The sequence below is a fragment of the Lipophrys pholis genome (assembly GCF_963383615.2).
Source record: "Lipophrys pholis genome assembly, chromosome: 22".
Lineage (NCBI taxonomy): Eukaryota > Metazoa > Chordata > Actinopteri > Blenniiformes > Blenniidae > Lipophrys > Lipophrys pholis.
Genome location: NC_137644.1, coordinates 20,033,832 through 20,061,243, shown reverse-complemented (window position 1 = coordinate 20,061,243; position 27,412 = coordinate 20,033,832). Strand labels below are relative to the sequence as shown.

The 27,412-nt window shown below is 43.3% G+C and overlaps 4 protein-coding genes across 4 annotated transcripts; 2 read left to right on the top strand and 2 right to left on the bottom strand.

Annotated features, from left to right (window-relative positions):
• The first annotated feature begins 14 nt into the window (after positions 1-14).
• LOC308127056 (uncharacterized protein) lies at positions 15-4,818 on the top strand. Its single transcript, XM_080491821.1, has 4 exons — positions 15-133; positions 1,735-2,511; positions 2,598-2,630; positions 3,805-4,818. Exons 1-4 carry the CDS (start codon positions 118-120, stop codon positions 3,852-3,854), a joined length of 876 nt encoding a protein of 291 aa, XP_080347947.1. The 5' UTR covers positions 15-117; the 3' UTR covers positions 3,855-4,818.
• Positions 4,672-10,420, bottom strand: osgep (O-sialoglycoprotein endopeptidase). The gene is made up of 12 exons (XM_080491820.1): positions 10,103-10,420; positions 9,079-9,198; positions 8,868-8,987; positions 7,987-8,162; positions 7,818-7,913; positions 7,693-7,742; positions 7,539-7,617; positions 7,395-7,460; positions 7,197-7,287; positions 6,685-6,760; positions 6,069-6,167; positions 4,672-5,903 (listed from the first exon to the last, which is right to left on the bottom strand). Exons 2-12 carry the CDS (start codon positions 9,191-9,193, stop codon positions 5,864-5,866), a joined length of 1,008 nt encoding a protein of 335 aa, XP_080347946.1. The 5' UTR covers positions 9,194-9,198; positions 10,103-10,420; the 3' UTR covers positions 4,672-5,863.
• A 23-nt stretch (positions 10,421-10,443) lies between these two features.
• Positions 10,444-16,187, top strand: apex1 (APEX nuclease (multifunctional DNA repair enzyme) 1). Its single transcript, XM_080491822.1, has 5 exons — positions 10,444-10,514; positions 12,493-12,624; positions 12,704-12,867; positions 12,947-13,139; positions 15,094-16,187. Exons 2-5 carry the CDS (start codon positions 12,564-12,566, stop codon positions 15,606-15,608), a joined length of 933 nt encoding a protein of 310 aa, XP_080347948.1. The 5' UTR covers positions 10,444-10,514; positions 12,493-12,563; the 3' UTR covers positions 15,609-16,187.
• Positions 16,188-16,936: 749 nt separating this feature from the next.
• On the bottom strand, positions 16,937-25,510 carry LOC308127054 (uncharacterized protein). The gene is made up of 9 exons (XM_080491819.1): positions 25,230-25,510; positions 23,567-23,769; positions 23,394-23,477; positions 23,174-23,269; positions 22,937-23,047; positions 21,488-21,611; positions 20,042-21,074; positions 18,831-18,883; positions 16,937-18,724 (listed from the first exon to the last, which is right to left on the bottom strand). Exons 1-9 carry the CDS (start codon positions 25,261-25,263, stop codon positions 17,463-17,465), a joined length of 3,000 nt encoding a protein of 999 aa, XP_080347945.1. The 5' UTR covers positions 25,264-25,510; the 3' UTR covers positions 16,937-17,462.
• Positions 25,511-27,412: the final 1,902 nt, after the last annotated feature.

Below are 27,412 nucleotides of genomic sequence, written 5' to 3'. Positions count from 1 at the left end.
TTCCGGTCCCACCCACATGGTGGTGTCGCTTCCGGGTGGTGGCAGCAGACTCCGTCATTCTCTGTAAACAAAAGTTAAACGACTGTCCATCTTCCGCGACACTTTCAGCAAAAAGACATGCATATCAAAACAGGTGAGTTTATTCGAGCATCTTCACGCGCTCCGTCCGCCGAGCGGCTCTGTGCGCGCGGTTAGCAGCGGTGCTAACGGCTCACCGCTTTGAATGGACGGTTACGAAACTTTGGCTTAGCACGCCAGCTAATTCCCCCCGCGGCGCGGTCTGGACATAAAAACTCGTTTTCTTTCGACGACAGCGGCTGTTGTTCCAAAGTTCTTGGATCACGTCGCTCCTATTTTGCGGTTGCGTTGACGAAAGCGTCGAGTTTTCCTCCGCGCACCGTGACGCTGCTAATTGAGGCGCTAACGCCGGTTAGCTTCACTGTTGTTAGCAGCAGAACGTGTTGCAACCTCAGGACGAGCTTCACAAATCTCATTATCCACGCGGACGGTTGATCCAAACGAGTCGGTGAGTTTTTTAGAGGTGAATCAGCTTCGTGATTTACATTATAACGCGTAGAAGCAGACGCGCTCCACAGGCCGCCTCAATCCAACGTGTTTAATCTATTAATATGCTTCTTCCCCATCGCCGCTTTTAATCCCGACAGAAAGCGTTTGTCACCCCACATAAATGTTAACAACGAGCAGCAGTTTAATCTGGATATATGTGGAGCCTGGAGAATACAAAATGGTTCCTTCTAGTCAAATATCAGGGGGGCTCGACCCCCCCGGAGTCTCTCAGCCTTGTCTTTAAAAGATATAGTAATTTGTACTGTCTTAACTATTGTTGAACCGGTATTTACCTCCATTTAAGTCACAAAACTACAAAGTGTCAGGGTTTACGTTGGCCTTATAAGTTTGTTATTCAGTCAGAAATATTAAACTATATTACGATGCTGCACGGTGAGCAGTGGTTTGCACGCTCGCCTCACAGCGACAGGATCCAGGTTCAAATACCAGTGAGACCTTTAGTTTGGGGTTTGCGTGTTCTCTCTGGGTGTAATTGAAGCGGCTCCAGTCGAGAAGGAGTGTAAAGCCAACAATTCTATCCTCAGAGAAAAAGTCATTGTTACCGGATATAACGAAGAAACCATGTTTCATGTGTACAGTGATCTCAGCCTCTGTCAACTGTTTTTGTGTAAATATAAAGGGTTGAGTTGAGATTTACAATAGGTTGAATGTCCCTCAAGAAAAAGCTGTGTGACAACAAATTTATGGATTTATGAATATAAGTTAGGAAATCTGTCGTTGCTAAATATGTAATTTTATATCTTTAGTGTGTGGTGTAGAGTTTGCCCCTGACTCATATTTTACGGCCAATAAATGATCTAACGGCTCTAACTTGTGGTGTGTTGCACAAAACTCTCCGCTAGTTTCAGTCAACATGTCCCCCTTTGAAGACGAGTGTAAGTGGAGATCAATACATTAAACTTTGGCTGTGATCAAACACAGACTGGATCGGGTCATCGTGTTCTCCTCCACTGCCAGTAACGTCACATGGAAATGTGTCATCTGCCCACTATTTTTATGGAAAGTACAAAGATCCTCTATGAAGCAACGGCAGGTGATAAATGTTGAAGTGTGCGGCCCAGAGCATTACTTAACTAATTGTTCCAGTTAGTTAAGAGAGTCTAAGAAAGTGAGACCATGTCTGACCCGTGTTTATTTTCCTTGCAGGTACATGGGAATCCAGCAACACTGTTTGTGAGCCCGATAGCCTCTGTGATCCAGCCGTTCTCGTTTCCGCCGCCAACTCCGAGCCCCACATCCGCAACCGCCGTCTGTCTCCCGGCTCCGGCAACTGTGGTGGTGGAGGCGGCGGAGGCTGCCTCTCCGGAAGCGACCAGCCGCCCCGACAGCTCTCGCCCAACGGTGACCCGATCGGGCCAGGCCACACGCACGCCTTCAGCTTCCGCAGGGAGAAGGAGCGCAAGGGCCAGCAGCACAAAGGCCGCAGCCTCCGCAGGGAGAGCCAGAAGGGGGCGGGCCGCGCCGGCGAGCGCGCTCAGAAGACCAGTCCGAAGGAGAGGTGGGTGGAGGACAGTCTCTCGCTGCTCAAGCCCCCGCCGGCCTTCCCGGTGCAGGACAGCCCCGCCAAGCTGCAGCCTGCCGTGAGCTACGCCTCCAAGGTGAAGGCGGGAGCGGCAGGCGGCGCGCTGGAGGAGGACCGCCCGGCCATCGGCATGCTGCTACAGAACCAGTGGGGCTTGAGCTTCATCAGTGAGGCGAGGCCGGCCCCGGAAGGCCCCGCCCCCAACGCCCTCCTGCCTATAGACGCTACACACCCGGCAGAACTCCAGCTGGACACGGCGCTCACAGGCCAGCCCCCCGGAGAAACCCCCGCCCCCGCTACCTCCACCCCCCCAATCACACGCGCCGAGGTCGAGGAGAGCAACGGAAAGCTGCTACTTAGCTGTCGCCATCTAGTGGAGGCCTTGAATTATCATAGCAGAGGTGAGCGCCGGGCGACACGGCGGGAATTTTCTACTTTTGAAAGAGAAAATGTTCAGTGTTTAATTTCTTCTTCCTCTTTCCTTCAGAGTTCAACGCTATATGTAACAGACAGAGAAAAGGTGAGTTCACTTTCCTCCTGGTGCTTTACACTTGTTGACCGTTTACTGGAAATACACGCAGAATAGAATAGAAATACTTTATTAAAGTAAAATCTTTAAGAACCACAGAAAAATCAACAACCTAACCTTACCTTTGTCATCACATTGGCAACTTTTATCTATTCTTGCTTCCATGAATGCAACTTGTTGGGGGGGGGGGGGGGCTCTTGTAAGAATTGACTTGGATTATCGCCAACCGTTTAGTACTAATGTATATTTTTAGAAATACACACGTATTACTTGAGGCAAATGAAAAACCAACCTTGCTTGTTTTGATCAAACGTAAACATCAACGGGTTATTTGTTGTGATCAGATCTTAACTTGTTTAAATGTTTCACATCTGCACAGCTTTATGGATATAAGATAATACATGATATATAATAGTGAAAGGTTATTTTCATAAGTTCATCCAGGACTAATAAGACGTCTGATAACCACAGAGATGCTGTCAATGTTTGAGAACCTCTGGAGATAAAACTCTTGATTCCTTCAATGTGTTTGTGGGTTTAAATGAACCAGACGACGTCCAGCTGATCGATAGTACTTTATCAGTAGTAACTCTTTAGTCTTGTGACCTTTACATTGAGGCTGGGCGATTTGACCTGGAAAATAATCTGATTGTTTTTAAGAAAATTTTGAGTTCCGATTATTTTATTGTTTTTCTCAATGTACTTTAAAGTGAAATCAGATCTATTGTCAAAGGTGCAACTTTATTGTTGTGATTGTTCTCAGAGCTAAAATCCATATGAACAATCCCAGAATAAAAAGTAAACGAGGCTCAACAACTTCAAGCTTTAACCAGTTTGAGCAGAAGTGCAGCAGCAACTAGTGAAACTCACAAGCAGCGGGGGAACCGGGAAAATACAATAAAACTAGAATTTGCAAAATAAAAATAATTGTTAGCTACAAATTGATTAAATAAATTTTTGCCCAGCCTTAGATTTCCATCATATATAAAGTTATGGCTGAAGGTTACGTCACTATTCTGTTAATGAATACTTGGAGGCAGTTCTCCTCCTCCACTCCAGCCTGAAACTTTTATTCCTTCGTGTTCTGAGACTCGGTTCTTTATCATAATGATCCTTCTGGAATCCAAACTGCTCCTCTGAACCTTGTTTCGTTTCTTTCTTCCAGATCCCAAACGAGTCGTCTGGTACAAGGACCCGCAGGAGAACCCCGCCTAGCAGCACGAGAAACCCAAAGCAGAAACACACACACACACACACACACACACACACACACACACACACTGCACTCAGGATGATGTCTTCACGCAAAGCCACACTGAGACACTTTGGACTAACTCCTTTGAGATCTTACAGCAATGGACTTTTTTAACGCCTTATGAAAAGCCTGCCTTAATTAATCAGACCTGTCTTCTTCATCGTCTCCATTCTCCTTTTAGCTTGTATGTATAGAGCTGATTCTTTTTTTTTTCTTCTTCTTCTTCTTCCTTTTTATGAAATCTCCATGGAGCTGTAATTTGTGTGTTTTCCCATTTTGAAAGAAAAAAAACCCCCAGAAAGAAAAGCAGCGGTTTTATGGAACGTTGTCCTCTAAAGCGAGCGGTCAATCAAGCACTTTGTTCACTAGGATTCTGTTGTGACCCGTCTGCGAGTGCCAGAAGAAGAAGTCCTCACCAGAGTGGTTTGTTTTGCCCCTCCTCTATTTTTTTTTTTTTCTCCGTTTTTTTGATTCTAAACCCGAAGAATGTCTCGTACCTGCTTGAGTTTTATGGACTTCTGTAGCCGCGTCTTGAGTTTACAGGAGGGTGTAGTCAGAGGCACAGTAGAGTTCACCCTTTACCTTGTCAGATCTTAATGCTGTGTTCCTTTTTATTTGCTCCCTGCCCGGGTGAATGTTACTCATGAATCCATAAGGGATGTCACATTGTTCAGTATGTTGATTTTTAAAAAGAATTTATTGAATAAAATAAGATTACACTGGAGGAGGAGGAATGTAAGAGCAGTATTGGTTAATAAAAATGAACTTGAGAAGATACACGGTGGTTGTCTTTATTTCAAAACTTCATTTGCAGTTTCAAAATAAAATACCAAGTAGAAGGAATTCAGGCGTCTGCATTTTGTTCTAACTTGAAAAACATGTAAGTGTATTGCGTTCACATGAAAAAATAAAAATTGTTTGTTCTAAATTACCGAGGGAAGAATAAGCTGCTTTTCTTATAATTATGTTAAACCTGCATGGGAAATGTAAATTATGCCTTTGAAAAAAAAACTTACTGTTTGGAGTACTTTTTTTTTTTAATTTACTTTGTTTTAATGAAAATGTAACAAATGCAAATAATAATGGAACGAACAGAAGAAGTAACGTCTCAGACATCACTGGATTAATTCTCTTATGGTAGTTTGAGGTTGCGCCCCCCCATGGCAGCATGTTGTTACTACACATCAGTCCTGTTAAAACAGATGAGCCGTTTTGGCCAAACTTCAGCAACAATATAAATTTGATATCTTAATTTTAATGTGATTCTCTTCATAGTATATATATTGTAATCTTTTTGATTTACATATCTGATAATATGTAAAGACCTTCTGGTGTTGTCATGCGTCTGACGGGATGAAACAAATCCTGTTTGATCCAGATTAAGTTCAGGTATAATTTTTTTCAAGTCTTTTATGATTTGTAGTCAAGATTCAGAAAACTCTGGTCTGTAATTTGTGCACTCTAAATGATCCTTTTCACCCTCACGTATTACTGCTATAATCACCTCGTTCCAGGAATCAGGAATTTCCCCTTTTGTCAGAACCCAATTGAATGTTTTTAGTAAAATAGGAAACAGCGCATTAAAGATTTTAGTACTACTCTGAAGTAAATTAGGCCTTACTGTCATTTTTATTGGATCAAAATTCACAATTTTCAAAGTTTTCACTATTTCACCATTTGTTGGCCTCACTATAGTGTTACTGTCATTTTTTTATCAAAATCCATTTTTTTCCAAATTTCTATAATTTTCACCGTTTTCATCATTACTAGCCTCACTACAGCCTCTCCAACTTTTTTTTTTATTTCCAATTTTTTGTCAATTTCACCATTTGGAGGCTTTTACCATCAGTTTTTATTAACTTCCATCATTTTCACAAACACAAACTTTTTTTTCTCTGAAAATACAAAAATAGTGCCAAGAAAGCAAAAAGCGTGGAGACGAGCAGATTCCCTCTTCAGACCAGGGCCATCAGTCTCTCCACGTCACCTCCACCTCATCTGTTCTGTACCTGCACAACGTAATAAAACACAGGATTTAAACATGTCCATATCTAAACTACACATAGTTTCCCTCCAAAACAACATTTTCAGTTTTTATCTATTTGCTGCTGACAGACTACATTCGGTTGTATTTGTATTTAGAGTGCGTCTGTTTTGTTGATGTGTGTCGTCACCTCTGTGTGATCCAGGAATCCTCCAGCTCGGTCACATGACCGGCGCGAAACATCTCCCAGCCGGCCTGAGCGATCATCGCTCCGTTGTCGATGCAGAATCTGTGGCAGAGCGAAACGTGAAACCTTCTCACACTCGTACAAGTACACAGTATAAATCATAACTATAGTAAAGAACAATAATACAATCATGTTTGTCTCATTTTAACATTTTGCATCAATATTAGTCGACATTTCTTTTATAGAACCTTGAAATAACGAAGCAAACTTGTCAATCTGTCGTCCACCATGTGATGATTCAGGGAGGTTGTACTTATTCATTGATTTTAAAGAGTATTTGACTCAAATTAAAGTAAACATTATTGGTGAATTTGGTGTAAAACTAAACGTTACGGTGGCCCAGAGGGGCCAGCAGCACGACGCAGCCGCAAAAGTCACACAACAACAAAAACCAACGACACGCTTGTGCTCTTCCATTTGGTTTTTTTGCCGTGGTGTGGTGCTGTTGGTCCCTCTGGGCCGCCGTAACTTCTCCACCTTCTCTTGATCCTGAAACTTTTCCTTCCAGGTGAACAAAGTGAAACGTCTCATAGTGAGCGCTGTGGACCAGCTGCTTCACCGTTCGTCTGTGGCGAAGAGTTTGGCTCGTCTCTCCTCACACATCACCCCCATCATCTCCTGCAGGCGCCGGTTACCTGGCAACCACAAACACACGTCTCATTTATGGAAAATTGATTTTCAATTCCGGACATTTTACTTTCCCGAGTGTCTCCAGTCGACTAAGTTTACATGAAAAACATCTTTCCACGTGTGAAGCCCCACAAACACATCATTTAATGTGACATCAATACTCAGAAAGGGTTTGTTGTTTATTCAATAAGTAAAGTTTGTACAAGAACAATATCAGCGTCTCTGATGAACTCCTCCCAGTATCTGTTCAACACGCTGGATATTTTACATTTAAATGGACTAAATGTCATTTTCAGCTTTTCCCACCTGAGAAATCTCAACACGTTTTACAATTCGATGACTAAAAACCAAATAAGTGCAGCAATCTGTGATTAACCAGCCTGAACGGCCTCGTGGACTCTGATCACTGTAAAGTGGGTGGAGCCTTTCAGACAAACTTACACCCGACTCCGCCCACAATGAGGACCTCCTGGGAGCCGCAGTGAGCCATGGCTCTCTCCGTGATCTCCACCAGCATGGCAAACACCGTCTCCTGCACAGCACAGATACAGATACAACATTAACGCCATGATTATTTCAGGTTTTTTCATGTTGCCTCTCGGGATGACGAAGCGTTAACTCGGCCCGGTCAACTGGTACCTGAAGTGAGAAGCAGAGATCTTCGGCGGTAGACTGACCGGAGCTCAGCATCTTGTGAGCGGCGTCCTGCGGAGGGACAGAAAAGCTCTTCAGATCATGACGCCGCTGGAATCACACTTTTATTCGACACCACGACCATCAGACCTCGATGTAAGACAAGATCCCAGAGAAGGAGACGTCCATCCCTTTCACGGTGTACGGCAGCTCCACGTACCGGCTCCCTCTGGTGGTGGGAGCAGGAAGCAAAGGGTTAACGGAGAAACCTTCCAAAGTGACGGCGCCCAACGGTCCCACTCACTTCTTGGCCATCTGCTCGATGTTGTAGCCTGGACTGGGGTCGTTGGAGATCTGAGTGAAGACGCAGTTGGACGTCAGAGACACGTGTGGTAAGAGAAGTTATGAGACGAGGACAGAAACACAAACCTTGATGACTCTGGCGAAGCGATCCAGACAGTTTCCCACGGCGATGTCGATGGTCTCTCCAAATATCCTGTAGCGCCGCTCTGAGTACGCTATAACCTGCAACAGGAAGCGACGGCAGTGAAGAGAAGGAAGTCTCTTCTTCAGACTAACGAGAGGAGCAGGAACCAACCTGTGTGTTGCCCCCGCTGACGTACAGCACCGTGGGGTTGTTGGCTTTAGTGATGAGTCGGCCCATCTCGATGTGTCCGATGCAGTGGTTGACCCCAACGAGGGGCTTCCCCCAAAGCTGCGCCACGGTCCGGGCCACCAGAGCCACCGTGACCAGGGGGGCGCCCATACCTGGACCTGCAGGTCCAGACGAGTTCTTAGTAGTGCTGAAGATTTCAGGTCTTCATAGAAAACTGGTTCTTATGTCAAAAAGTTGAATTGGTTATGGATGTTTTTGTATTACTAAAATTAATTCCATACCAAAAATGATAAAAATACTAATAATAATGCATTTTATTTGTATTTCACTTTACATTAGTAAATCTCAAAGTGCTAACAACAACATGAGCTGAAGCAATAATATAAAACACTTCAAATATCGGCAATAAAAGTCAGTAAGAACTGGCAAAGTGTTTTTAGTCCTTTTTTATAATCTTCTAAAGAAATCTATTATATAAAATTGTCGTGTCATATATTGTTTCATGACGTCAAACATATAAAAATGCTCTGAAAAATGAATTTTAAAGTTAAAAAAACAAACAATATCTAACGAATTCTTCAAATAACGTGAAGAAGCTTAGACCATCACACATCAAAATAAATAAAAAGGAAAAAAAATCTTCCAGGTAAAAGTTTCTGGGAATCACACGCAGTCATTTCTAACCAATCCTCATCGAGTTTCCCTCCTTCTATTCAGCTGATATTTATTAATACAGTCCTTCATCGTTCCAGCGACGTCCACGTTTCACTTCAATCAACCAGGAAAATGTCACGCCGACTGTGAACTGAACCTGTTTGTTAAGATAGTCGGAACGACAGCCACACTTCCTGGTTCGTCGTTACCTTTGGTGTACGCCACACAGTCGATGTCCGCAGGCCGGAGCCCTGCTTCCTCCAGCGCCTCCTGCAGGACGGTCAGGATGACGGCGCGGTGGTGCTTGGCCGTGTCGCTCGGCATGAACCCTGAGAAGTAAAACAATGAGTGAAATCCCCCCGGAGGATGGTTGGACCTCGTCGCTCGTGGTGTTAAGGTTCTAGCAGCCGCCTGCCTTGCCTTGGCCCGGAGGGGTGATGTAGGTCCGTCTGGGGTTGGAGAGAACTTCACCATCTCTGATGATCCCGATGCCGATCTTATTGGCACTGCCCTCGAACCCGATTACTACAGTCATGGCAGCTGTAGAACAAAATAATACGCAGTTAGATTACTTAATCACTAGTCTTTTGTAATAGATTACTATTTAATAAATACTTTTTCCATCAGGTTTCACTATTACATCATGTTACTAACGTTTATCTCTTTCCTGTAGTCTCTGAGTCTGGTTATGCAGGTTTTTCTGTGTTAAAGAGAGTCACCTCTGTTCACTCATGTGGAATTGTTGGTTTTCACTATAAAAGTGGCGTAAAATTACTCTGTTGTATTTTTATCTAGAAACTGAATTAAGTCGTACAGTGACAAGCCCATACTACCTGAATAATCTCATTAATCTAGTCATTGTGCCCCTGCATGAAAAACACAGACCTAATATGTAATTAGGATCGTGGGCGACACGGCGGTGGCATCATCATGAGGGAGGCTGCAAGAGACTGTGGTTCCTCAAATTGAGTGACCGGCACTTTCTCCAGATCTGAATCCCATAGGAAACCCCTGAGATCATCAGGCTAATAACCCTGTAGCCCAGAACCTCAACGCCTTTCAAGAGCAGAGATGCTTCAGCAAACAATAAGTTCAGTTGTGAGCAGGATGAGATTTCACTGTCAAGCTGTAACTGATGCTCAAAGGCTCATGGCAGGTTTTTGAAATACTGTGATGTTTTGTTGTGGTGTACCCTGTTAACTGTTAAGGACTTTTGTTTCAATGAATTCAAATGAGAAAATCACCTTTGCATGCTTCTTAAATGCCCCACTTCAATGACATAATATGAAAGACAAATGACTCTTAACTTTATGTGCGCACTGTTAACATTCACTGACACATACAGCTGAGTTTAGCCCAAGTGCTAACTGCCACACCATAAATCCCCTCGTCCGTTAAAAATGCACTTATATAACAGCTACAATTAGAAATAAACAGGCCTTACTTGGCTTTTTACTCCTCCTCCGTGATTCACATTCATTAAATTATGAGCAACTTTGATGAGAAAACCGTGAAATGTCGCGCTAATGCTAACATCTGTAGCTCCATACGAAGCCCGGAGGACCCAAACATTGGCGTCTGTAGATTTCGCCGCAATACAAATAACGATTTACTTTGACAATATAGCAGAAAAAACCCTTGTTACATGCAACACGACAGTTTATGAGTAGGACTAATTAGTTTTTGTACTGTAGTGTGAAATTAAAAAAAGGACTGACGAAGTTTCGTGGTTTTCGGGCACATGTTCAGACAGCCGCCGTGTAGAGCAAACACGTGGTCAGAGATCTTCAAGTGTGTTTGGGGGAGTGACTGGAATCGGCGCCTTTCTGGCTTTGCATCTCGTTGTGATCTTGCAAGTAAGCATATTTGCATGTTTTTGGGGTTTTCTCCGTCTTCTCCGTGTTTGAATTGAATGTCTTCGATTTGCATGTGTGGACGAATCAGAGGAGATAATCCAGGGAGGTTTGGTAACGAGGTTTACATCCTTCATTGTTTGCAGGCCGCCTGCTGCTCCTGCTCTTTGTCACAGGGAAAGCTAACGTTAGCAGACTGCTATCAGCTAATTATAACGCATATAAACACACCTGAAGCCTATTTAGCTGCTTGTTTTCTGTATATATGCGTCTCGTTTTAGTCACTCTGATTTAGCATTGACAGATCAAAATAAACCCTGAACGATTCCCTGTTTAAAACATCAAAACTGCTAAAACATTACAACACTTGTTAAATACGCATCAAAAAGAGGTTCAGCTATGTGATCTTTAACAGATGTGAATAAACTAATAGGTAAACTTGAGATTTTCATTCCCAAGTGTTCCACAGAGTAGGAGATGGTGTAAATACATCGAATCATTTAACAGGAAAATAGTGAACCCGCATGCAGACATCTGAAGGAAACATTAAATGTGAACAAACTAATCTGTGAGCTTTCAATAGACAAACTCATTAAGTCCTTCAATGGTTTCAGCGTGATTGAGTTAATCCAGTGGAAGTATTAGGATTGTACTGTCTATGATGTGACTTACTTTCTTCAGTACTTCCATGTCTGATCTGTGCTTTAATTGTTAATTCAGAAACAGTCAATTGAAAGCTGTGGTGATGATGCCTACAAACCACACAAGAACTATTCTACTCATCGATTCCGGCACAGATTTCTTAAAATTCCTGGAGCAGGGATACTCATCGCCGCAGCAAAGAAAAACAACTTTACATTAAACCCTATTATGGCACTATTTTACCGGTGCAGCCCACCGAAGATCACTGAACTAAACTGTGTTTGACGCCGTTATAATGAAGATTTCTTTATTTTTGCAAAACCAAACAAATACTCCCGAAAATGTCTTCACTTTCAACATAAAGCCTGTTTTGCTGAAACCATCTGGTGCTAAATACAATGAACGTTGCCTTTAACCATTGCGTTTGGTAGATTTTTCGTTCGTGGCACCTGAACTGATACCTCAGCTCGGGTCTCGATGTTTTGTTTTGTCCACTTGTTAAAAAAAATTGGGTTTGAGGAGCCGGAGCAGCCTGGATATCCCTCTGAGGGAAAACTCTGCAATGACATTCCTAAAATTTGACTAGATTGAAATAATTATGGTGGGTTAAGAAACCTGCATAATTATACAAATTACCAAAGCAGCGACCATAAGTCTGCATACCGACACACAAATACTGCAAACTTTGTTTTCTGAACGGTGAAATGTTCTGGAAAAGTCACAAACTGACAGTAAGTAGTATAAAGCTAGTTAAAGTCAGGTTCAGTCCAGGAGGGTCATAACGTTCATCTGAACTCCTTCATGCATGCAGGTTCACGTCTGCTTCAATAGATATTTACATGAGTTTGGATGTAATAAGTTAAACGTCAGTGAAGACGAGGAATATATGAGGACTTCAGACAGTGTCGATAGTTCAGTGTCTGAGCTGAACAGTGAACTTTATCTGCCGGAGATAAAAGTTTTAAAAGTCGAACAAAGTGATTTAAAATAATGCATCTTGGTATAAACGAGTAGTTTATTTGTCAGGGACAATGTCCAGAAAAACAAAGAGACAAATACATGAAAGTCTTATATTCATCATCGCCGAATAATAACGACTTTATGCCACACGGTTTGTAATTTAAAAAGATTCAACGCAATCTACAGTTTAATTCACTGAAATAATTTATACCCCTAGTGGTCAAATATTGCAGTGCAGTTAATGCCCATTTCTAAATTCTTCTATTTGCCAACTTTAGTAGAAAACCCTGCGTCCCAATACACGGACCTCCCGGCGGGAATCGTCCTGCACATGGTTTCACCGTTATGGTTTCACCGTTATGTTTTCTTGTTCCTCCAGCGGCCCGGCTGCTGCAGTGTGTGCGTGTCGTGTGTCTGAGGAGTGTGTTTGCAGTCCGAGCGAGTTCCAGCATGAAGAGAGGCAAGAAGGCCGAGGACGCGGCTGCAGACGGAGAAAACGACTCCGGCTCTGGTGCGTACGCTCACGTGCTTCGTCGGTATTTAAAGTACCGCTTGTATGTGAACCGGAGTGTTTGGCTTTCACCTTGCAGCTTCTGCTAAAAAACCAAAGAAGGCCAAGGAGCCAGAAGCCCCGATCCTGTACGAAGACCCTCCTGACAAGATGGTCAGCAAAGACGGACGCAGCGCCAACATGAAGATCACCTCCTGGAACGTGGACGGGCTGCGGGCCTGGGTGAAGAAGAACGGCCTGGATGTGAGAGAGTTCGCTCTGAGAAAAACGAAGCGGCAAAGAGCGACGCGAGTCCTAATCCTTCTCCGTCTGTGTCTGCCAGTGGGTTCGCCAGGAGGATCCAGACGTTCTGTGCCTGCAGGAGACAAAGTGTGCCGAGAAATCTCTCCCGGCCGAAATCACCTCCATGCCCGAGTATCCTCACAAGTACTGGGCCGGGTCGTCCGAGAAGGAGGGCTACAGCGGCGTGGCCATGCTCTGCAAAACCGAACCCATCAAAGTCACCTACGGCATCGGTGAGTGAAATTCGAGTTTCATCCAATTCCAACGCGGCCATGAGTTCTCCATGAAAACCCAACAGGGTGGAGAGGGAACAGGAGTGGACGGAGACATCAGTGAGATAATCCACATTCTGCAGTTAACTGGACTCTTCCTGAAGCAGGATTCACCGTCAGAACACTTTAGAACCTGTGTATTCAGGTGAAAATGCCTCGTTTTGGGTTTTTTGTTTCAGAAAAGTTTTGCATTTTTTCTTATTTAGTTTTCATCCTGATCTGATCAAAGTATTTTTACCTTAAAGTAATACCATCCAGTGTCGTCAGATCATTTCTCTCTGAGGTTTTTTATAATACCCAGTGAGTTAAGGAGATTTCTGTATCATCCACTGACTGAACTATATACTGTATATATAATGTGAAAAGTATGGGCCCTAACACAGAACCCTGTTGAACTCCCTGATGCAGGTTTGTTATGACGCGGTTTTATTGTCTTTGTGAAGTACTGCTGAAATTTAAAGTGCATAAATAGTATTTTAATTCCTAGTGATTAAAGAACTAGAGCAGTTTTAAGTTTGATTCAATACGATTCATCATTCATGTCACAGGTTGTGAATGTTCCTCCACATAACCGATGCAGTAATGTCTTTTACGTTTTTGTGTTTAGTTTTCTCAACGCGTCTTAAAGTTTTCAGGTTCTAAACTCAGACGAGTGATAACGTTGGAAATGTTGCGTCACAGCAGATATGAACTATTTGGCCTCTGCAGACGCGTCTACAGACTTTTCTAAAGAAAACATTCCAACCTTTTACTTTTATCATGTTCTTGAGTTCACGGTACGGAGCAAGACTATTAAACATGCTGAAACTCGTAGGAAGTTTATCTACGGGGGGAAAACACAAGATAGTGGAACGGTTTGTTGTCAATAGTTTTTGACTCCAAATAAAAAAAATAATGAAACGTGATTCTGTGGATCCCTGAAAATAAGTTGGAGTCGAGTTTGTCCTCGATCGTACACAGAAAATCTACACAAGATGGTATCGGTGAATCCCTTCCTACAGCGAGGTCATGAGAACACACAGAAGCTCTAAAGCTCAACCTGGACTTGAACCAGGAACCTTCGGTAGTTGAATAGAATGTTACTCTCCACTAGTATGACAAAGGTCAATGACCTTTAACCTGTTTGACCAGTAAATGGATTTATAGACAGAAATCTTCCTTCTTATGTAAAATCAGCTGCACCTGAATAAAATCCAAATCTCTTCAGCCTCCAAACTTGTTAGATAAATTCAACTTAACCTGATGTTTTGGTTCAACAAACCGCCAAAAAATTAAACCTCGAGGATTTTTGCAAAAAAGAAAAGAGACAGGATGTGAAGAAGTTAAATGAAAAAATAAACTTGCAGTTAATAAATATTCCAGCAGTAATATGGGGTCATTATCAGAGAAGCACGATATGTAATAATAACTGAGTTAATAAAACTTACCATTGAACATAATGTCTCTCAGCACACCCCTTTGTCGTATAGAGAGTTTTCTTAAATGATCCAAAAACTATTTGATCTGTAGTTTAAAGGTTGGTGGGAGTTTTTCTTTCCATTTAAACTGTTTACACAACAACGTTTTCCCATTGTTAAAGTTTATGACATGTTGTTCTCTGTGTGTTTGTGTGTTGCTTTGTTACAAAAACAACCAACAGCACCACCCTGTGGCCCGGCATGCAAACTGCATCGTTAAAGAGTTTTTGTCGTTTCCGTGAAAACTGACGTCGTTCTTAAAATACGAGAACGATGTCGTGTAAACGGAGCCTCAGTCGGTCGTCTTGTGAAGCTGCTCCGAATTCTGCGATAAGAGTAAAAGTACTCCAACAGTATCTGACAATGTTTTAAATGCTGATGGCAGGAAACGGTTTATTCTTGTGTGCCAGCATCGTTTTCTTCATTTCAACATTAACTCTCTGGAACTGTTCCTGCAGGTAAAGACGAGCACGACAAGGAGGGCCGCGTCATCACGGCGGAGTTCCCCACCTTCTACCTGGTCACCTCCTACGTGCCCAATGCCAGCAAGGGCCTCGTGCGCCTCGATTACCGCAAAACCTGGGACGAGGACTTCCGGTCGTACCTGAGCGAGCTGGACATGGAGAAGCCCCTGGTGCTGTGCGGAGACCTCAACGTGGCCCACCAGGAGATCGACCTGAAAAACCCCAAGGGCAACAAGAAGAACCCGGGCTTCACCCCCGAGGAGCGCGAGGGCTTCGGCAAGCTGCTGGAGGCCGGCTTCACCGACAGCTTCCGCGAGCTGTACCCCGAGCAGACCAACGCCTACTCCTTCTGGACCTACATGATGAACGCCCGCTCCAAGAACGTGGGCTGGAGGCTGGACTACTTCGTGCTGTCCTCCTCGCTGGTCGGCGGCCTGTGCGACAGCAAGATCCGCAACCAGGTGATGGGCAGCGACCACTGCCCAATCACGCTGCACATCGCCGTGTAGCTCGGCGGCGCTCGCTCTCCACGCCGCAGACGCCCATTCCAGTGTGGGGCCGGCGAACATCTGTGGAAGTTTCTAACCAGTGAACTGCTGCAAAACTCCTTGTTTCTTTTTTTCTAGCAAGTCAGGTGTAGCTTAGTTTATCAAGTCTTTACTTTTCCACATGAAGTGACTTCAAATGTCTCTGTAACTGAAGCTAAAGCGTTGTGATGCACACCCGTGGTGTGATGTGACACTAAACTCCTGCTGATTTCTATGTTTGTTACTGAAAACCACAGTTCTGATAAGAAAATGTCCCGATTTTAAGCCTATTTGTGTTGCAAAAACCTGCTCAGACCCACAATAAAGACAAAGTTTAAATACCTGGCTGTCCTTATGCAGAGAGTTTGCTTTCATTATGAGCCTGGAGTCCAGGTACATCTCAAAATATTAGATATTGTGGAAAAGCTCCAATAATTTCATAAATTGAAACTGTTATTTGGTAGATTCATTACACACAGTGACATGTTTTAAGCTTGTACTTCTTGTAATTTTGCTGATTGTGGCTTACAGATGATTAAAACAAAATTAGAATATCACTTCAAAAAAGGATGTTTTAACCACAAATGTCAGGCTTCTGAGAAGTAAGTTCACTCTCATGCATTCAGGGGCTCCTGACCAATCAATGCAGTAAGTCGTGTGTGGGTATAAACCGCTTGTTTTTATTTCTACTCATTTATAGTAGAACTTCTCTAAAGTTTAAATGCTTACACCTGTCGGGAGCACGTGGCTAATTTGCATACTGCCGGACTGACTCGTGCACGTTTACCTTCGGTTGTAAACGAAATTCATCTGGATAAAAAGACTTTGGAGATTTTAACCTCCTGCTCCGAGTCAAAGTCCAGTTAAGTTGTAGTTTGTAGTTTGCAACGAGTGGCCATGCTCGCAGGTTGGATTGCGCAATCACTGTAGTAGTCTGAACGCCTCATTACCGCCGGTGGATTAAATTCTGTAAATTGAATATTAAATTAACAGCAGCAGAAAGTGATTTCGGTAAAATTCAATGTAGGTTGTATTTTTAACAGCATCAATAAATTAACTCTGTTACGAAGTTAAGAAATTTACAGTGTTGTCCTGTAGCATTTCCTGGTTTGCGAACCCGCCCTCCTCTCCTGAATGGCTGTGGGACACAATCCTGTCCTCTGATTGGCTACAGCATGCACAGGCCATGACTGACAGGTTATTGATCCAATCACGAAGACGCTATTCTCAGCCTGTGCTCATATGGGTAAAATGTCAGATTGTTATATTTACATTAAAACTGACAACGCGAAACCAACAATCGAGTCATTCAAGTCCAGAGTTTTTAACTTCCAAGTACTTTTTTTTCTTTTTCAAGTCAAGTCACAAGTCATCAAAACAGCAACTAAGTCTAAGTCCCCATTTCTGCCATTATGGTTGTAAATCTTTAATGCATTATTGGCTTTATTACATTTTATTGGCCTAAATTCTTGATATTATTGTTCATTATTTCATTGCCTTTCTGTTCACATTCCTGCTGGACCAGAGAAATGACAGCAGAGTAGAAAATGCAGACAATTCAGTCCCAAAAGGTTTACGTTTGATGGAATCTTAATCTTTTTTTAACCCACATTGATATTAACAAAAGCCTCTTTGGCCGCATGATTTTAGCAGCATTGATTGTACGCTCATCAGAAAACGAGCAGTTGTTCAGTTCAGTTCTGTAAATATGACTAAAACACTTCTTGACAAGTTGAAGTTTTTGTTTCTTGTCTTTGCTGGTTTGACTCTGCTGCTCCACAGTTTATCCAAAGTAAACATGACCTACAGACCCACAGGGGTAAAACCCGTCAGAAGCTACGGTAACTTGATGACGTGTGTGCGCTGATGCATTTTGAGGTTGTACGACTGCCTGAAACCTTTCCCGCACTCCACACACTGGTACGGTTTCTCCCCGGAGTGCGTCCTCTGGTGTCGCTTGAGCCGGTTGGCGCTCAGGAAGCTCTTGTCGCACTCTGTGCAGGAGTACGGGCGCACGCCGGTGTGGTAGCGCAGGTGGATGGTCAGGTAGCAGGACTGGGTGAAGCTCTTGCCGCACTGGGGGCACTGGAAGGGCTTGTGTCCCGTGTGGAAGCGCTCGTGCTTCAGGAGCTCGGCATGGGAGAAGAAGCCCTTCCCGCAGTCGGAGCAGAGGAACGGCCTCTCGCCGGAGTGCGTCAGCTCGTGCCGGGTCAGCGTGGCCTTGTAGACGAAGCTCTTGTCGCACTGCGAGCAGCAGAAGACGTTCTCCCTGGTGTGGCAGCGCTCGTGCTTCTTCATGTTGCGCTCCCGCTTGAAGCTCTTGCCGCAGAAGGAGCAGGCGAAGGGCATCTCCTCCGAGTGGATCTTCATGTGGCTCAGCAGGCCTCCCTTGTACAGGAAGCCCTTTCCACACTGGGCGCAGGCGTGCGGCCGCTCCTTCTGGTGGGTGCGCTGGTGCGCCGTGAGCGCGGCGCGGTAGGCGAAGCTCTTGCCGCAGTTGCAGGCGTGGACTCTCTCCTCCCGGTGGGTCTGGAGGTGTCTGTTCAGGTAGCTGGCGTAGCTGAAGCCCAGGTCGCAGTGTGGACACTTGAAGGCCCGCCCCTCCTTGTCGGCGGCGTCCACGCCGTGAGTCTTCAGGTGCCTCACCAGCGCCGACTTCCAGGCGAACGCGCGGCCGCACTCCGAGCACAGGTACTCGCCGTTCTCCATGTGGCTGCTCCGGTGCTCCCGCTGAGCCGCCGGCGAGCGGAAGCTCTGCCCGCAGATCAGACACTCGTAGCGGCGGCCGGACGCGTGCGTCTGCTTGTGCCTCTCCAGCGACTGCTTGAAGGAGAATCTCTGTCCGCACTGAGCACAGGCGAAGGGCTGCTCCCCCGTGTGGCTGCGCTGGTGGGCTCTGAGTAACGACTGCAACCTGAAGCTCCTGTCACAGTCGCCACAGGCGAACTGCCCCTCTTCGTCTGCGAGGCTCTGATCGCTCGACGTTGTCGCCGCCGTCTGAGTCTCGTCACGGTGCTGCCGGACCTGCTCTTCGTCTGAAGGCAGGCCGGAGCCCTTAGAGCAGGAGAAGGCAGGCGGGGGACAATCTGCAGCAGAAGCTACGAAGGCAAAGGTTTAGAAAGACAAGAAATCAACTTTTTTGTCATCCGCGATTATGAAAAGTAGTGAAAAGACGTTGAAAAACTTTGAGAATTGAACACTCACTCTCATCACCTTCCGTCGACGAGATAACGTCCGACCCGTACGAGTGTTCGAGGCTGTCAAGCAGAAACAAAGAAGAAAGCCCCGTTCAGTGAAAACGAGTCGTTTACATGGAAACAGCAGAAGCACTGCCACTAGTGGGCGCTGCCGGTTGTGTTTTAAGTTACATGTTTTGAAAAGCAAATTATCTTTGAGATCAACTGTCGCCTCTTTCTTTTCTGCCATTTTGCTTCATTGTAGTTTATCACGTCATTTATCATCTCCGATGGCTTTTTTTAATTTCTTTTTCCTTGTGAAGCTGCATTTTTATTCATAAAAGTGCTTCATAAATAGCTATTACTATCATTAGTGCTCTGAAGTACGAAAAGTTCATAAAAATCTATCCTTTTTTTAAAATAAATAAATCTACAAAATCAGCAACCCTTAAGTTATTTCACATTATGTTGTTAATTCAGAGGCCGATAAAATCATTTCTTACTCACACCAGAGGCGTCAAACACATTTTAGTTTCAGTGTCAGTGGGCCGGACCGATAAAATAGTGAAATAAAAACCTTTTAAAAGGTATACTTTAATGTCTTTCTTTCATCATGACACAGAGTACAAACAATTACTACTGAAAACTACTATAATGTCAACATGAAGCTGATTTTCATTAAACTTTCTAAGGGAAATGTCCAAATATACTTTAGCTGTTGCATTATGGGCATTTTTACAAACTCAGCCTGACATCTCAGTGTGACGCTCTTAAGAAATTTGTAAAAAAATAAAATAATTCTACGTTTTCTTTGACATTTCTACCTTTTGCTTGGTGATTTTGCAGGATTAGAGCCTCTTGCAGGTCTTATGTATGACATCTGTGAATGTGACCGATAATTAATAATTCTATTCCTAAATAACTTTTCTGACAGTCAAATCTTATCTTTAGTGTTTTAAAAGTTTAATTTCATCTTAAAATGGAATAAAAATGCAAATAAAAAGATAAATATGCAGGATGTGTTTACAACCAGACCACATGGACTATTGACTGTTTTTGAAGAGATCGACTCACATTTGAAAACAAAGCAAATGTCTTCCATCTATATTTTGTCGTCTTATATTCACTCATGTGTTTGTCAGGATCCAGTTGCTGTAATGTGTGTTTAGACTTGCACTACATGTGTATTTGTTTTGTCAATGGAAATGCTATGAATATCTACAATCTGATGGACTTTACCAGTTGAACGACGCCGGCTTCAGAGCAGGAGCGCTCGCCTTGGAGATCTTCCGTTTCTTCGTGGCCATACGTCGCTGTAAGTTGATCACCTGAATCTTCAAGGTGGGCCTCCGTTTGCGCCCGCTCGTGCGGACCTTGGCGTCATTGAGCGGTTCGGTGACGAGATCTCGGGACTCGGTGCTCTGATCCTCCGGAGGGCCTGGACCTGCAGCGGGTGTCTGGAGGCCCGAGTCTTCAGCGGTCACGGCGGGTTCCCCGTCCTGGCAGCTTCCTGTCGACTCACCGAGAGCGTCGGTGTGAGTTCTGAGGTGGCGTGCGAGTGCCGGCTCCCAGTGGAACTTCCTGCTGCAGCGATGGCAGGCGTAGACGCCTCCCTGCATGTGCGTTTGCTTGTGTTGCGTGCGTGCGGAGAGGGAGTGGAAGCTCTCCCCGCAGACGACGCAGTCGTACTTGCGTTTTGTTTTGTGTGTGTGCCGGTGGCGGTCCAGGGACTGCCTGAAGGAGAAGCAGCGGCCGCAGTCGGTGCAGCGGTGAGGACGCTCCCCGGTGTGGATCACCCGGTGGGCGATGAGCGAAGAAGCAAACCTGAACTTCTTCTCACAGTCCGGGCAGTCATGCGGTCCCAGGGAGTTTTTACATTTCCAAGAGGCCGAGTCGTCTCTGCTCTGGTCGGTCACGTCACGACTCACCGTCCTCTGTGTTACTTCTTCTGCTGCTGCTGCTGCTGCCGGTTCCTCCTCCCTGACCTCCTCCACCGACTCCTCAGCCACCGTGTGAACGCCTGACCCATCGAAGCAGCTTCCTTCCATCACCGCCTCGATGTCGGTGCTTGCACCTAATTCAATGTCGGAGTAATCCGTCACCGTGACTATTTCCACTGCAACGTCGTCTATGAACGAAACGATGTGTGCGTCCTCATGCAGGTTCTGCAGCGGCTCCGATTGGCTGGGCTGCTCCAGAGGCGTTCCCACTTTGCTGTGGAGAACCGCAGACAGCGAGGAGATGATGCTGTCGCCCATGCTGGAAGGCGGAACTGCAAAACAAGAACAAGAACAAAAAAACCAAAAAACTAATTGTGATAAAAGTGAATGTGGAAATACAAAACAACTCGTGTGAGGAGACGAGACACGAGAGGCTGAACTGAGTTTTCTCGACAATGAGGGGAATTAATTCTATGTGACAGATTTACAAGAGACGCCACTGATTTATATATTATAGATGAAGTGCTTCAGTCAGTCCCATGAATGCCGTCAGGGTGTGTCGGGCAGCAACAAAGGAGACTGTTGTGTTTATTCTTCCTATTCAGTTTTCTCTACATGAAAGCTCCTTTCAGATTAATTGACTTTAACCCACGTATTATTCCAACAGAAGTAGTAAATATCTCACGTTCACGTACGACGAGGTGTCAGACTGAAATGACAGATCAGACCTACGGTCGTGACTCACCGTGTTGCTCCAAGTGGCCGAGGCTGTTGTGGTGCTGGAGCAGATTCTTCAGGTCCGTCGGCCGCGAGACGGACTGGACACAATCCTCCAACACTGAGCCTTCAGCTGCCAGCCAACACACAGTCTGCGGAGCGTCAATCAAAACCTTGCATGGTTAGAAAACCTGCCTTCTGGTTTAAATCCCACTGCTCACAGACCGTCGAGCAAAGCGTCAGGCGATAAAACTTGTGCACAAACAAACAAGAGATTTCAAGCAGCTAAAACAGAATCATTGTCATTACTAAAACAGTTTCATTTTAAAAAGAAGAAAACCTGATAGAAAGAGAGACAGTGGACACGTTCAGCTCAGCGTATGGTTACAAACTATTGAACAAATATATTAAATAAAAGGACAAAAGCGAATAGTTATGTAGTTAGAAGGATAAAGTTTACAACAGACAAGCTGCTTACAAGCAAGTAAAAAATAAAACATAAAATCTTTGCACATGCATGCATGAGGTTTGTTTATTGACTGAAGCCTTAAATGACATTGTTGGATTACTAAGTGTTGTAACGTTTATTTTGTAGAGAAGTAAAGATCAAGAACTCGCACAACACGTCTCAACCAGTTTTCAGACTCCAGGTGATTTAAGTGTTTTGTACATCAAAAGTGTTTTGCTGGTGTCTTTTATCACTGCTGCTTATATGACTGAAGGACGTCACGTGTCTGTTATGCATGTAAAGGTTAACTATGTAATTTTAAAATGGGCTGGATCCTCCCGGCAATCCAAACGCTTTTAGTGAAACTATTCATGGCCTCCGTGCGCCATCTAGTGGTCATATGTTGTAATTATCTGACTGTAATGAAAACCTTTTTTTTCATGGACTGAAGACATAAAAATGTATTGGAGGTGAAGTATATCACCTGTGTTTTGAATTTGTTTACCATCTTTAGTTTTGTTATTTTTAACCATCAGCAGCAACTTATTTTATATGTCGAGGTCCAGATTGGACTCCATCCAGAATCCGGCCAGTCCAGTTCTGGTCACATACATCTAATTCAACGTGTCTGAAGATTTTGTAGGAAGAAGTACAACTTAATTAATCCTACCACTTCTCCAATATTTAATGATCACATTTCAGAATTATTCTATTACTTAAAACTATATAACTGTTTTCCATTTGCTCATTTATTAGCAGATTATTTTCCATTTGTTTTTATTTTGTTCTAATTTACTTGCAACAGTCTGAGTTCAACATGGAATTCCAATCAAGGCCTCAGGACATATAAATCGATAAATTCTGGACAGTATCGGTAGTTTTTTTCTTTTTGTATGCATCTGTATTTCGTTTATGTTTGACATTTACTTTTTAGATCTCGCTGCTCGAGTAGTTTGCCTGGAATACACAAGTGTAGTAGCACTGCATTCCTGACACACGTTCTCAATAGTTTTCCGTGACCCGCCTCACCTGCTGAAGATCTGGGACAGGTAACAACTGAGCCAGTCGGCAGAGGAATTCCCAAAACAGCATCTGTAAGTCACTGTGGAACGCCGGGCCGTACTCTGCAGGGAAGACCTCCTGATGGAGGACCAAACAAACAAAAGCTATTTTATTCAAATACATTATAGAAACACAAATTATAACAACGACATTCTGCAAATGCAAGTAAAGTTTAAAGCTGTATTAGTGTTGGAATTTCCTCACCAGGAAAAATATTCTTTTCTCCTCGGGATGTTTGAGCAGAACCTGAACCATGTCAAGGAAGTTTAATATCAATTCTTCCTCCTCTGATTCTTTAAGCTGCAATCAAACATCACAGGATATTAATTTAATGTGCAAGCATGTTAAAATTTAAAAAACAACAACAAGGAATTCAATGTTGAGTAAGATAAGAAAACAGTTTATCCAGACTGGAGGGTCTTACATTGGCCAGGGTGGATTTCATCTTTTCCAGGAACGGGGAGATAAACTCGGATTGCGTTTCACTTCGGCACATCTCGAGAATATACTGTTCAGGAAGAAGAATCAACGATGTCATCCTCCAGAGAGCTTCACAAACATTGACTCAGACACATTCACACACGTGTTGGTTCTCACCCGGGCTCTGAGCCCCAGGTCCAGCTGGGTCTGGTGTTTGTGCAGCAGCAGCTCTGGGACCATTTCCACCGCCAGCGAGACAAAGTCCGCCACTTTCCAGAAGCTCATTACGTCTCGGCTCTTCAGCACGCGCCACATGGAGGCCGTCATGAGCTGCAGAGGAGGGACCAGGAGGCGCAGCGACGACAGCGGCAAGGGCGCTCCTGGAAAAAGGGAAACACGACCAGAATGTAAAGTGAACGTAGCTGCAGCCATCAGTTCCATGATTCTAGTCAAAATGTCTATATTATCCAACCCCCAGCTGAGCTCACACGACCTGGTTACCGTCTGAACCGGGACTGATTAGGTTGGAAAAGTGCTCAGGAAAACCCTCCTCACCCTAAATTCACCACACGCACACATTTTCCTCCGCACTTTTCTCACCCTGATCACCAATAAAGGGTTTGGAGTGCGAGATTTGCCACCGTCAAACTCACCGAGATCAATCATTTTCTCATTTCTTCTGTGTGATATGAGTCAGAAGCTGCAGACATGCATAGAGTGAGAAACACAACCACACACTCACATTCAGCTCCATCAGCAGGTTATAGTCATCAATCAATCAATGAAATGCATGTGAGAGGTCACTGAAGTGCCTGGAGAAAAGCCATATATGCACAGGGAGAACATGCCAACACCACAAAAACTACACTACGAATCCCAGTGTTTCCTTCTGCATGTGACAACATTCCCAAGTTAAAGTTGGAGAAACTGCAAAATGTCTGGATGGAAATTCTGCTGTTTAGGGTTAGGGTGTATAGATATAGATATATACCCTAACCCTAACCCTATATATATATAATGATGATATAAATGGCAAGGAAAATGTTTTCCTGTAGCATCGTTCAGACGCAAACTCACGGTGCTTCACATGGAAATAAAGGAAATGCATTAAAACGAGACGATTACGAAAAAGGATATTAAACAAAGTAAAGGCTATAATAAGATACAGGTTATTAGTAAAATCTACTGTTTAATAAAAGCCAGAGCAAATAAAAGTGTTTAAAGACCTGATTTAATAGAAATGAGTGTCAGCAGGACGTTTGTTCCACAGGTGAGGAGCGTAGGAACTAAAAGCTGCGTCACCTTGTTTCTTCTGACTCGGGGAACTTTATAATAACCCAACCTGCTGAAAACAAATTCATGAACAAGTTCCTCTGAATCTTGTTTAGTCAGAAATCCTTTAACTCACATGGTACTGAGCTGATGTCTGACTGCATAATTACACCATGATTTCTTGCTTGCTTTGTTGTCTTGAGTGATATTTACAAATTAAATCTGCTGACATATCTAAAGGATGATAAAATCACATGTAATCAGTCAAAAATCTTTACATATTTTAAGAAATGAAACAAAACTTTGGTGTGGTTTAAATAACTCTGGTTCAGTAGCTAAACATCTGTTTGTAACATACACAATGTGACTATATAAAACGTGTATGTGCAATAATTTGGTGCAGAATAAACACATGAAGATAATCCCAACATAATCCATCCAGCATGTCCACTGGCTAAAACACATGGGAGGAAATCATTGCTGAAATCAGTGTTAAGAAAGCTTTCCAAACCTTCAAATCATTAAACAATCGTGTCTTCGTGTGTTCTTGATCCGTCCAGAGACTCACCTTCTCTCATGCCTGTAGAAACAGTTTGTTCCATCTTCTGTTCAAAAGTTTCACAGTGGTTAGCAGCAGTTAGCAGCTAACATGCTAACCTGCAACAGCAGACAGCGTCCGAGTCATTAGTTAAACCGACACGGATGTAAAAGCTGCTTTTAACTAACTGTAACCGCAATATGTCTCTTTAAACTTCAACACTGGCTTCAAAAAGAAGAAACGTTTAAAAGATGAATTTACATTGACCATATGATTTGTTTATGAAGGAGTCTTCTTCGCGGTTTAGATTCAACCGAAACACAACAGTGATTCGTCATTACCGCCACCTGCTGGACAATCTATACGTTACATCTAGGTTAAACATGACACTCCAACTATTTTAATGTCTAATAATAATAATAATAATAATAATAATAATAATAATAATAATGTGGTTGTTAAACTGTATATTTTTGTATGTTTATAGATTCAATATGTTGACCAAATTTAATCATTCATTCAAATCAGCAGATAATGTTTTGGAAACGTCTTCATATTTAGAATTCCAAGAATTTATAACAATGAATACCGTTTTCTCTACAGTGACCTAAAGTGAAACAAATTTGGTCTTTGTTTCACTCATTAGTTGCATCACATCACATGAAAATTTTTGTTTTAACTATATACTAATTCAGTACTTGCGCATATGCAACCAATATTATTAAAAAAAAAATTAAGATCCTGATAGACTGAAGTGTACTTTTAAAATAATGTTGAGACAGGATGTGTTTGCACGAGAGGATTTCAGGTAGAAAAAAAAAAGAAGTTGTTTAAGAGTCGAAACTGTGAATTTGTGAGTCCAAACTGGGACCAACCATCCAGAGTAATGTACATTTATGTGATTTAATGTTCAAGGTTTACAAGACAACAAGAGACCTGCTATGATGTTAGATTTGGAAACCTGAGCTGGAGACGTTTCTGCGGAGATGTTCCTTGGTTGTGAGCAGAACGGACAAGATTAGAGGCACGACTCCGGTCAAGCAGCTCACAGACAAAGCTACAGAGGCCAGATTTAGATGGTTTGGACCGGTGCTGGGAAGAGATAGTGGATGTTGGAGATGTAAGAGGAGGAATCATTAATATAGAGCGATGAAGTTGAAAACTTCACGTAGTGTTTGTGTTTACTCTCTGGTGTAACGTCATTCCTGTTACCGCATCTAATGCAAAATCACACAGAGACAATAAAACATCTGCTTGACTTCTGTTCTATCGTCTTCTGCCGGTTTAAACTTCGAATAATCCAGAATCTAGAAAGAGGAGCTGTCACACCTTCTGTGGTGCTGAAATGTCTGATTCATGTTCACTGTCATGACCATTGGGTTAATGTGGAGTTTACATTATTTAGGAGTGAGAAAAAAAATCACTAAATGGCAGAAAAAGTTATAAGTATTAGTTGTTTCATTATAAAACCAAGTTGTTTAACAGTGACTTGTTAAATGATGTTTATAATGATGATATAAAGCAGAAGTAGTTGTAATAAGCAAATCAATTTGATAATTAAATAAGTAGGTAAGTTCTTGCAGTTAACTTAAAAAATATTCTCACTTAAAACAACAAACTTCCTGTTTTACAGTAAAATGTTAAGCAGTATGTGCTAATATGTACTAAATACTCACAGGTATCGTCTTTAATACGACTTTGCATCAATTATAGCTCATATGTTGACTTTGTGTTCTATTTCATTCTCAAACAGATCTCTATATAATAATATAATAATAATAATAATATACAGAGTTAGGGGCTTCTGTCTGTGTGGAGTTTGCATCTTTCCCCTGGAGAGACATGACGGTGCCTTATAGACTCGTTGGTGGTTTAGACTGCATCCTTTTATCAGCCAGATTAAATCCAGTGTACAAAATAATGCTGAACAGCTGAAGGAGGGAAACTGGGCCTATGCTCAGGTTAAAGCTGCACGTCTCCTGCCAGCTGCCAGGTGGCGCTGTGCATCAGTCCTGCAGACCTGAGCTCCAGATGTCTGCAGCTTCACAGTGAATCAGGCGTTCAGAGAGAAAACATGTGTTCAGCAGCGATGTCTGCTTAACTCACACTTCTCATGAGGGTGATATTCTCCCTGTGGAGGTCAGCCATGTTTGTGTTAATTGTGAGCCTTTTAAGCTCCCCGGTCATCGTTTCCAGGAGTGATTGGCGGCGGG